Source organism: Lethenteron reissneri, chromosome 14 (genome assembly GCF_015708825.2).
Source record: "Lethenteron reissneri isolate LAM-NWPU_2019-01 chromosome 14, ASM1570882v1, whole genome shotgun sequence".
Classification (NCBI taxonomy): Eukaryota; Metazoa; Chordata; class Hyperoartia; order Petromyzontiformes; family Petromyzontidae; genus Lethenteron; species Lethenteron reissneri.
In genome coordinates this window covers 11,032,109-11,044,162 of record NC_083792.1, presented here as the reverse complement: position 1 = coordinate 11,044,162, position 12,054 = coordinate 11,032,109, and the positions used below count along the sequence as shown (strand labels likewise).

Below are 12,054 nucleotides of genomic sequence, written 5' to 3'. Positions count from 1 at the left end.
TATTGGCAGATGTCTCGGTTTTAATAGATTATTTTTGTTTCCGTCATATGCAAGGAAAATTCGTATTTCCTGAATAAAAAAAAGTTATGACGTCCAGCTTAGCATGTGACGTCACATTGCACAGACTGACGTCACAAAGGCTTGTGCTGAGCAAGCTTTTTAAGGGGCCGTCCATAAATGACGTCACGCACCTAGGGGGGGGGGGTCAGGCATTTGTGACGATGGGGGGGGGGGGGTTGAGAAATGTCACATCAAAATGTGCAACTTTAAATAAATATTAGACAACACGTTCTACCTAATTAAATAGACGTTTTAATAAATGTTTTCTCCTACAACATCAGAGTGCAGCGCCACATTAAATACGCACTACAATGACAATAGTTTAAAGAAATTTGAAGCATTTTTTTTATTGGGGGGGGGGGGGGCAGAGGTTTGTGACGTCATATTTGAGGGGGGGGTCTGACTTTTTGTGACGCCGTGTGAGAAAGGGGGGGGGGGGTCAAAAATCATCCAAAATCGCATGACGTCATTGATGGACGGCCCCTAAATACAATTAACAGCGATTGCAGAAAAGCTTAAAATAAACTTTATACAATGTCAATAAAGTTTCGTGGCTCCGGCCTGTGGAATTTCTGCCATCCATTTGTTTGTGATTAGCTTATAAAAAAATATAAAAGTTGGTAGGTTTTTAGACAATATAATCAAATGACCAATAGATTCTAGATTTGAAGCTTTCATGACTGCAAGGATTCATATTCTTAGTTTTTTTTCGGTAAAGTCACGTAGGTAAAACATCAAAATAAAATAAAATAATTTTATTTTATTTTTATTAATTTTGATGTTTTACCTACGTGACTTTACCGAAAAAACCTAAGAATATGACCAATAGAATTACCATTGTGTCACCATTGACCAATCAGGCGAGCCGTGACATATATTGACCACTATGACGTATTTGTAACAGCTTCTCTCATTGGTCTCCTTGCGGGTTACGTCATCCCCTGATGTGGGTCGTGTGTTTTACATTCTCCTATCCACCCAGTGTTGCTAGATCTGGAGGTTTTATCCTCCGCATATATAAGTTAACGTTTTCAATTATTTTTAATAGAACGTGCATGCTTTTTGTAAATACTCCATGTTTTCAAATTTGGTTTAAAACAAGGCACAACAATGACCAATCTATTAGCTTGGAAAAGTATTAAATTAAGAATCAGAATCTTTATTTAGACTGGAGGAATCCGATTTAGCTATACATCTTCTAGAGGTTTACTTCAAAACAACCCCCTCTGTCAAATGTCTCAACACATTTAATTTTCACAATGGGAAGGTTGCATAACCTACACGTTCAGCGGTGAAATCTAAAAAAAATCCCTTTGAATTGGCAACTTGTAACGAAATACGAGTCATCTTCTTGGTTGTTTCGGTAAAGTCACGTAGAAGGGAAATAATAAAATAATAATAAAACATAATAAAATATAAAAAAAATACAATAAAAAATAATAAAAATACAACATAATAAAATATAATAAAAATATATATATATAATAAAAAAGAAATACGAGAACCGCTTCGACTTTCTAAGCGTTTTGATTGGCTACCGCTCAAAACGTGCGCGTTCAGAGGGATTTGTGGAGCTTTTCGACTTCGAGGCGGAGTTATGTAAATGAGGGGGGCGGGGCTTACACAGATGTGGGCGTGGCTACTCGCACGGGCGGGGGCCTTCCACGCGGTAAGAGCGAGGCCCAGTGGGGTGACGTCACGTAGAGGGGCGGGGCTAGAATGAGAGTGGGCCTGGCATGCGCATAAAGGGGCGGGGCTCACCAGATGAAGGGGCGGGGCTTACACATAGCGGGGCGAGGCTTACATATAGAGGGGCGGGGCTTACATATAGAGGGGCGGGGTTTGCATATAGAGGGGCGGGGCTTACATATAGAGGGGCGGGGCTTACATATAGAGGGGCGGGGCTTACATATAGAGGGGCGGGGCTTGCATATAGAGGGGACGGGGCTTGCAAATAGAGGGGCGGGTCTTACATATAGAGGGGCGGGGCTTACATATAGAGGGGCGGGGCTTACATATAGAGGGGCGGGGCTTAGTGTTGGTGGGCGTGGCTTGATCTGGCTGGGCGGAGCTGGCCGTCCTGGGCCCCCGTCCATTGTCAAAGGCAGTGGCGGCGATCGGTCTTCATTCACTTTTGCCGGAATTAAAAACCTTTTTTTCTTATATTTTTTTGCAAAGCTGACCCTAATGACATTCTACAAATGAATGTGGAGGCCGACATCGTTCCGTGTGCGGTGAGAATTGCAATCTTTTACCGGTTGTTGTTATATTTTTTATGCAATCGGCAATCTCATGTGATCCCTGCCTCCCCTCTGTCCGCTGCCGTCATTTAAAGCCCTCTCTCTCCTCTCGCTCTTTGTGTAGCTCAGTTCGTACGGGCAGATGTCCTCAACCACACTGTGGTTGCATACGGCCACGCGGTTGTACAATTCTCTACAATACTATGAACAGCCTGAAGATTCTGTTGCAATACGTGTCTGTAAATGGGGGTTTTTAATGACTGCTATCCGGAGATGTGGCTATTTTTCTGGTACGCGTTGTACCCTGCAAATGGATCGACCTTGACTGGTCCTAATTGTGTCAGACGAGGATGCCTCGTGGCTAATGCCTTCTTGGCACAGGATTGGTAACAACGTGCATCTCCTATCGCGTGTGTGAATGCAGCGTGTTGTCATGTAATGTGCGCAATTCTGGTACATCTTGGGTGTGTTGGTGCAGCATTGTGTGCAGATGTGTTGTGTCGGTGCGTTCGCTTTGTTCGGCGGTTCAAACATATTCACGAGATTTAACATTTTACGGGGATTGTCCCTGTTAAAATTCGGTGCTGCCGTTGGGCATGTGGGGCATTTCGCTTCATTCATTCGACGGTTTTCAGGTTTATATGAGACATTGCTGTACATTAATGTTTTTTTTAGATTGTTTTTCCTTCCTTTCGCATTTCTAATCATTTATTCGAAGTGTAGCATTTCCATTTGGCGAATTGACTTTCAGATCCCAAGGATGCAGCACTTACAACACGATTTCTTCCATGCAGTGTGGTATTACTGGTCATAATCTGGAAACAGGTTAATTGGAAATGTAATATAACCCCAAAACAATGTATCTGGAGTCTCCCTCCAACCCTGCTTACTTTGTGCCAAATGGGCCACTAAGTGAGACGAGCGTGATGTGTAAAGTAATGTACAGTAGCCTACTGTAAATCCCCCTCTGTACATGTGGCACATCATAAGCCTGCATGAACGCACAGATAGAGCCAAGGGGATTGCACATGGTGTATCATTCTGCGCTCTGCTGAATGTTGCAGGTCCAGTAAAGTGTGTTTGTCAAGAGGCCCCCAATAATACCCTTTGAGGCATTCGAGACTGTGACAAGGCAGTCGGGAGAAAGAGTTGCTGTGTATGGCAGCGGCATCAGATGTGATGATGGATGGATGTTCTCTCGCAGGCGGCAGGGGGTGTGTGATGATGGCATCTGGAGCGAAGCGTGGAAAAGGAAGGACGAGACAAACCTTGAAATCTGTGCCAATTTCAGAAACAGAGAAATGCAAGTTTCCCCGTCTTACTATTGCCAAGGATGACAAGATTATGAAGGCAAGCAATACCTCTTAATGTTATATATATGCATTTATCGGGGCGATGATGTGTGGGCAGCAGATGACCATAATTGTTTGATCCCACAACTTTGTTCCTCCATCGCCTACACCAATCCACACGGACCAGCACCGTGAAGTTTGAGAAAATAACCCCCATGACCTTTACGGTGTGGAGAGGCCATCATCCAGCAGTGGATTGACAAAACACTGTAAAGAACATGGACATTTTCAAGTAAAGGAATATGTTGTACTTATGATATGTGGTCGTCACGTGTTTTACAATCCAAGTCTATTGCTTTCAAATTTAAATGAACATGCCTCGTTTACAAATCTTACATTTATCAAGCCTTTCTACCAAAACAAAGGTATCTGATTACAATTCAAATATACATTTCTACAACAACATATAAACATTACTAACATAATGCCTGAATTCTCTATGCCTGCAGATTTCTCATTCTCCATATGAAGACAAACTCAACTTAAAGGAAAAAAAGCGGTAAGAACAAATTTTACCTTCACGAATTTCTGAGTTTTACATTTGTCGTAAACTATTTGTTGTAAAGCTTATGTGTACTGTTTTGTTGTTTTGCAGTAAAACAATCAAAGGTTTGAATATAATCAAGGGTTCACCATCTTCCCTGGTGCAACCTACATTGGGAAAAACATATAGAGGTAAGAATATTGGTGCTTTTTTATAGTGGTGCCTATGTTATGAGCAAAACTCTCCTCATATATTATGCTAGTGATTGAAATCGTTTTAAAAAGGAATGTGGTAGATGCATTCCTAAAAAGTGGTGCGTTAAGTGATACATTTCTGGACTGAATCACATTTGCACAATAAAATCAGTCTGCAATCATCCCTTGGTGGGATAAAAAAACTGAGATGAGGATACGCCGAGTACTGTATCGTTCCGCGTACTGTAAGATAGTGCGCAGCTTAGGAAAGTAGTTGACTGCTCAGAAACTGTTAGAATAGACGCGTTCAACGTTATGCAAAAAGTGTTCCTTCATAGAAGAACTTTTATAGAAAAACTCGTATGCAAACGCGTTAAGCGAGGCTTAATCGTACATACAGAGGATGCCGGTTCAATCACCCACCACGTGCATTTACAAAAGTGTTGTTAAAATCCCCTGCCCTTGTCCATCCAGGAGTATAAATGAGTACACGAAAGTTGGACGACAGGTCGCGTTTGGTGGGGTAAAGTCGAGATACTCGCCCCTTTTACAAGTGTGGAAGAGTAGGACAAATTTCCTCTAGATGGGCTCTTAAGGTCCCACGAATGGAGGCCTTTGTGCTAGTAGTGGTTTGAGCAAGAAACTGTAGGGCTGCAACTTTACCTGTTATGTATGTATGTTTGACTTATTTCGCACCGTACATAGCCAACCTTCCTAATCGGAGGTGCGATAAGTGATGTCGAAGTAACAGCTCTTTTACAGAAAAATTGTGGACAGGTTATTCACAAGTGTTAACAAGTCCGGAGTTTTTGCAGTAACAAGTTACCAATTGTTATCAGACAAATAGGGCTGTATTATCTGAAGGATCCCGCATACTTTCCTAGAATGTGCAAAGATTGCACTTTCTTTTCTCCTCTTCCTCCTGCTCACAGTGGTGAAATTGAAGCACGGTCCATACAGAGACCACATTGAAGGAGCGTGCCTGGAGCCCGTGTTAGAGCTGAAGAATTCACCTGTTCAGGAGACTGATTTCGACTCGGACTGGTCGATGGCTGAAAAAGAGAACGAGATCTCCCACGCGTCGGCCAGCAGTGGCGGCAGCAGTGGTGAAGGGCGTACGTTTGCGCCCCATGACGGGCTGGCTAACAACGTCGCGGATGGGCACTTGTGGCCTGTAATTGGTAGAGCGTGCCTGTCGGATGTGACAGCTGAGAGAAGCAGAGCATTGGAGCAATATATCATTGAAGAGGTGAGTGCGCAGCTCAAAACATGGCAATCAAGATCAGGTCACACTCATTTCAAAAACGTCTACGGTGATGTGTATGTATTGTGATAAAGTTGTGTTTCAAATCCTAGTTTGTCACCTCCGCAACATGCTAAACATTTTTTTAAGAAATATGTTTGATTGCCTGTACAGTAAAACCTTGGATTGTGAGCATAATTCGTTCCGGAAACGTGTTTGTAATCCAAAGCACTCGTATATCAGTTGTGATCATGTGACGCTTGGCAGACAAAGCGTAGACACGTACTACTCGTATTGCAAGACCTCGCTAGTTTATTAAATTAATATTTATTTTAAAAAAAAATTGCTCATCTTGCAAAACACTCGCAGACCAAGTTACTCGCAATACAAGCTTTTACTGTATTAATTCACAACATAAAACACTGTAGGCAACTGCCCCTATGTAATGCTGGTATACGAAAAGAAATTGTCACGATAAAACTGGTCTTGTAAAATGTTTGTCTTATTTTTTATTGAGCATTTTTACAATGACCCTCAAAAAGGTGTTTATTTCCTTAAAGCGTAAACTTGTTATCATTTTTCGTTTCCCAGATAACTCAGGAACATGAAGACATGATGCAGGTTCTCTCTGACTACCAGCTCAAACTAGATGCAGCTTTAACCTTCTGGAAACGCAACCCTGCTGACTTGGTCTCTTATCTCTTTAGGTGGGCACGTATATCAGCTGGATATCAGCATTCAGAACTTTAAAAAAAACAATATCCTAAGCTCTTTGAAAGGTATGCATTCATCATTGCAAATGCTATTAACACATGCCTCGATTTCTCCACAGGGTACGTGACTTGAGCGTAGCTGCTAATTGCATCGGAATCATAACGAAAAGGTGATGACATCCCATAATTAACATTATCTTAAAACTGACCTGAGTGAATGCTTGATAAGACGATGCTTTGTTTCCATATAATATGGACATACAATGTAAATATTTTACAGTAGATTTGGAGCAATTTCTGGCAGTGATTCGATGAGTTGTCACAATTCATTGCATCTTATTATTTGTATTATACAACAGTGACTGCTACCACCTCTAGTTGCTGCAGGGGCGACATGAACCCATGACATACAATTTTTGTTCATAAAATAAATGTTTATTATTATACAGGTCCTTTGATGTATAATCTTAAGCTAATTGATCTATATGAATCGCAGTGTTCCCACCCCTACTTCGTAGTGAATAACGCTGGTTTATACTGTTTTACAATTTTTCCCATACTAAAAATATCTCAAGTAGTCTTGGCCATTTTTGTTAAAGCACTTGTTGAAAATATTTCGGGAAGCTATTTTTCAAACATCTTCGAATTGTGCATTTTTATAAGCCTAAACAGAGAGTTGTTGAATGCATATTGAGATTATAATAATAATGCATTAAAGTTCTGTCGGTGGGCCTTCTAAATGTGCAGTGCTGTGCATTTGTATCCTTGCTAGCCTGAAAGAGAACAGAGAACTACAGCCGCTGGGAGCCTGTGTGGAGCTGTTACCACTGATTGACGCCCTTCTCAACAGCAGATATGAACAGTAAGCTCCGTATAATCTACTTTCTTCTTTTTATTATGATTCAAACTGGTAACCCGAGCTTGTACATGTACAGCCCATTAATCCACTGCTGGATTAGTCAATCCACTACCCACACCATGAAGGTCGTTGGGGTTGTTTGACCATACCTCATCACACTGGTCTTGGGAAGCATAGACTTTGGGGCATAGTACAGTACAATAATTGGGTTTGTTTCATTGTCCTCTGCTGGCAACATAACCCCCGGCTGCTTAAAATACCTGTTTTGTGCATGATGGTCACCCATACATGTGCTATTCAGGCTTAGATTCAGATCTTACGAGACTGGGCACATTCCGGATGATAGGTCATAGGCAAAAACACAATATAGTGTCATAACTCAAAGCCTGACAAACCACACCTTTACCAGTCGCTGATCGTGCCCAGTCAGTCAGCTTCGAGCTTCATACCTTGAAATATTTTTTGAGAGTTTTCAAGTGTCACCATTCCTTAAGCTACTTCATCATGCATGTTTACAATTGTGTCAAGGTTTAAAGATATTAGAACATTGATTTTAGGAAATGTTTCCATAAATTGCACATCATTAAAACCTTTCATAGCTTCGGACAATGATTTTTGTGCAAATTGACAAAATATTGTGATTATCACTGGAGAGTAAATCTATATTCATACATAACTCAGTAAAATTGTAAGGGTGCACACACTAAATTTATTAAAATGATGCATATAACAATGTTTTGTCACATTTTTCACAAACTGATTTTTTGTTACAAAGTAATGAAACCACCTAAGTGATCCTAAACACGAGGTCAGGGGGGTAGTTGTCATCAGCTGCACTTGAAATGAGTCCCCGACTTAGCCCTCTGCTTGCAAGGATCAATAGAACCTGCCAATACTCGTCGTTTCACCAAGAGTGTTGCTACTGATAATAGTTTTTTTACCCTTCTATCTGGCAACAAAACTGACACCTTTATTACAAGGAGTCATGTTTGCATAGACCACAATACCTGCAGCCATAATGCAAACAAAAAACATACTGATAATATATGCACAGTGCAAAAAACATAACTCTGGTAATATATGCACAGTGCATATATATTATCAGAGTTATGTTTTATGTTTGCATTATGGCTGCAGGTATTGTGGTCTATGCAAACATGACTCCTTGTAAAAAAGGTGTCAGTTTTGTTGCCAGATAGAAGGGTAAAAAACAATTATTATATTTTTTACTGGCAAATGAGGTTCCAATGGTGTAAGTTCTGCTACTGTTCTCTTTGCAGCTACAACCTCACTGCCCTGGAGTGGCTCGAGGCTGTCCTTAAGCAGTGGAAGACAGTGCTGTCTGTAGATACCAATGTGAGGGACAACCAAGTGTATTTTGATGAAAGGTATGACAATGGTTATGTATGCGCTATTTGCTTTACTCAGGATTGCCACTAAATATGGTTATGTCTATGTTTACTGGCAACTGTTGGATTATTTTTGTTAGAAATATGTCTTTGTCACTGAACAAACATGGCCAGTCATTGTTTTACTCCGACAAACTACAGGTCTGTCACCCACTGATAAAATAGTGTGTATACAAACAATGCTTCAGCATTGCACGGCATGTAGAACTACTGCACATGTGAGCTGGATAAACGTAAGCCCATCCGTTGCCCTTTGTTGAATTAACAGTCTGGCTGCAGAAATAGCACCAGGAATGTGTAAGTGGCTTTAATAGGCTTAATTCCATGAGGCTTAAACCAAACAGTTAAATTCATTTGGGGACATGGACCAAATAATCTGTGTCCCCTAATAGGCTTTTATAAATCTACTCAACTCTGTTCGGAAACTGATTTCCCTCCACACCGTCATTGTACATTTTGAGCTAAGCTTACCGGTCTCCTTCATTCGCAGATGCATATTAGATAGTGTGCATTGCACCTCCGATTAGAACAGTTGGCTACGTATGGTGTGAAAAGTTCCGTATGCATACACGCATCTGCTCAGTGGCAAATGCTGAATCCTTAAATTGCAGTGATCATTTAGGATCAAATTCAAGAACACCTTTCATAAATAGATGCCTCGTTCAGAATTATTTTGGGATGCCACCAATATATGTTTTCTTTAAGATATGTCGCTCTTAATTTTGTTACGAAAATCGAATACTTTAATTTTTGTCTGCTATGCAGGAATGCCTTGCACTTGCGAGAGTGGCTCCACACGATGACAGAACAAGTGGATAAACTTGCTTCCTTACCTGGTGACACGGGCAAGGCAGCCAAGGTGAGCTCGCTGATTTGAATTTTGTAGGTTTTTTACACGCTTTCATTTAACTCACTCAGTCTGTTGTTGTTGTAACTCAATTTAACACACTTCCCAATGTGGTATCGACTGCAAACTTGGCATACTTATGTCATATTGATGACAATACTATATTTTATCATAATTTTTAAACATTTTTTTTATATACTATGTTTCGGCTTGGGTATAATTGTCCACGGTCAACTGACGTTAGCTGTAATTGGCCCAGTCCCTTACATTATGGCAAGCTTCGGGGCCACTTCCTGGAGTCGTGGAGTTCTTCCATTACTAATACATTTCATAAAAGCGTGTTTTTAAAGAAGGTTTTTTTGAATATTACATTTTTATTTATGTCCACTTCACTGCTCCTGGTGACTGCAACGTCCCTGCTTGAAGTTCTGGAGTTGAAACTTCTCACTTGTTAACAAAGTAGAATGCATAAAATATATATATTTGGATACATCACTAAATATTAATTCATTTTATACCAACTTTGGAAAATGATGACTGTATTTGACCGCACATAAAAAAAAATTACGGCTAGTAGTATTATAAAGACTTAGAGTGCAATTAGAGTTTTATTTCGTACAAGTCAAGCCCTGCTCATGCTTCCATAACTCATTATGGGTTGAGATGGCAATTCCTGCAAGCATGTTTTCCTAAGCGTGATTTTATTTTCTTCGAGGTATTTGCCAAAGGGTAGGTTGTTAGCTCAAGTTAATTCCATCTTATCCAGTTTTTCACTTCCCTCTTCATGTCATGATATAGATTCTGATACTGCATATCCTTTTCTACCTTGTAACTTTTTTCCCCAAAATTCTTTAGTATAGAGCTTCCTTTTAGCACTGCCTTCACTCCACGGTGGTGAGATGTTAACTACCTAACCTGGTATACAGGAGGCCGTGGGTTCGATCCCGACCCTGATGCCTGTATGTTTGGAGTTTGCATGTTCTCCCCATGGACGCGTGCATTTTTCTCCGGATCTTCTAGTTTTTCTGTCCATAATTAGAAACGTGGGTTTAGAGTATTGGGCTGCTAGAAATTTCCACATGATCAGCCACTTCGTTGAGCTATCATTTGTGTCCAGGTCCCTTCTGAAAAAGAGCTATATAGCTGAGTGGGCCTTACCTGGTAAAATTAACAAAAAACTTTTGTTATAAAATTCCCAATTCAGTTTTTGCCAACGTTTTATTGGTCCAATTAAACTACTCTTCGCATGAACCTACTCTTGCACGTTTTTCATTCTTTTATGTCCAGCTGATATTCTCCATTCAAAACATCCCATGTGTCTGATGCTTCCTTGTCTTTGCTGACAACACTATTCCATGCACATCCATCTTATAGGCAACAGCTTCTTTTAGTATGCTCATCCTTTTAAGTTTTACAGATGTATTTTTGGGACAGGAGGGATGAGAGTTGTGAAATGCAGTTAGTCTTCCTGTTGTGAAAAGGACACTTGGCCTCAGTTACCCAAATCTATTGTGATTCTATGGTAATTAAATTAGTTTATTGAACATAAGTAAATGCTATTCATCCATGAGAATACATTGATATATTTTTAAAGAATATTCGTGACAAATCCTTCTACGAGACACTATATTGCGTGTACAATTTTCTAGAACAGTTGCTGAAACTAAATCACGAGTGTTTTATTGGTTTTGCTTGAAATGAAAAGTTGTAACCACAACTGCCAAGCATTCATGAAACATGTTCTCTTTTCTTCACCAGGAAATATTTACTTCTCTAAAAGAAGAGCTCTGAAAATGTTGCACAGGTAAAGGGCCACCTTAGACCACACTACTGGTGAGCCTGAATTTTATGAGCAGTATACTGAGCTTTCAAGACTTATTTTTAGATCCTGCAATCAAAAATAATTTTTAATTTTCAGAGTGCTTGAGTCTCAACCACTGGATAAGTTACGGGTGGCCTGAGAGAGAGTCAGGGTTCAAGTTACGTGGCTGTCCACCGACAGAAAATTTACCTGTGTCCAAATTTATAATGCTAAAACAAGCCATCACAAGCACTTAACTGCTTCATATTGAAGTGTTTAATGCAAAAAACCACGTTTACTGTATTGTTTAAAAATTACATTCGCTGTACAACCTGTTTTTTAGTTCGCACTTTTTCTCATAATCGTTACTTGTTTAGGCTTATCTAAATCCATGCTCCAGTATCATTACATTCCAGTGTGGTGTTTGAACATGACTGTGTGGTTGGATGTGTGTTTCTTCATAATGTAAGGCCCTTTTTCTTGATCCACATGCAAGCAAAGTTGCACCAGTAGGATGGATATGGAGACTTGGTACAGTGTATGCTCTTTGTCAATATAAATAAAATCAGCCAAACTTACATTTTTATTTATTATTTGCTCTTATTGTAAATGATTCCTGTTTGAAGACTGGTTCTAGTTTTCTCTTTACATTGCCATATTTGAACTTTGCTTCCCAAGAACTACTAAAAAGTGTTTCTAGACAGACAAAATTAGCTTTTTGAAACTAGTAACAATATAAATGGTACCTGTTGGAATATATTTCTTACTGCATTGATGTGTAGGTGTTGTGCATGGTAGTGAAGTGTAAATGTTTCTTAATAATTAATAAAATATTTTGTGAATGTTGAATTA

General features: G+C 40.0%; 1 protein-coding gene across 2 annotated transcripts; it reads left to right on the top strand.

The window, feature by feature from the left end:
- Nucleotides 1-2,132: 2,132 nt before the first annotated feature.
- On the top strand, nt 2,133-12,054 carry KATNBL1 (katanin regulatory subunit B1 like 1). 2 transcript variants are annotated; one of them, XM_061551530.1, is made up of 12 exons: nt 2,133-2,294; nt 3,505-3,650; nt 4,102-4,151; nt 4,248-4,327; nt 5,263-5,579; nt 6,165-6,280; nt 6,406-6,456; nt 7,059-7,148; nt 8,426-8,533; nt 9,320-9,413; nt 11,160-11,234; nt 11,704-12,054. In XM_061551530.1, exons 2-11 carry the CDS (start codon nt 3,522-3,524, stop codon nt 11,190-11,192), a joined length of 1,068 nt encoding a protein of 355 aa, XP_061407514.1. In that variant the 5' UTR covers nt 2,133-2,294; nt 3,505-3,521; the 3' UTR covers nt 11,193-11,234; nt 11,704-12,054. The 2 variants fall into 2 exon arrangements, with proteins under 2 accessions (XP_061407514.1, XP_061407513.1); XM_061551529.1 differs by having other exon boundaries at nt 11,160-12,054.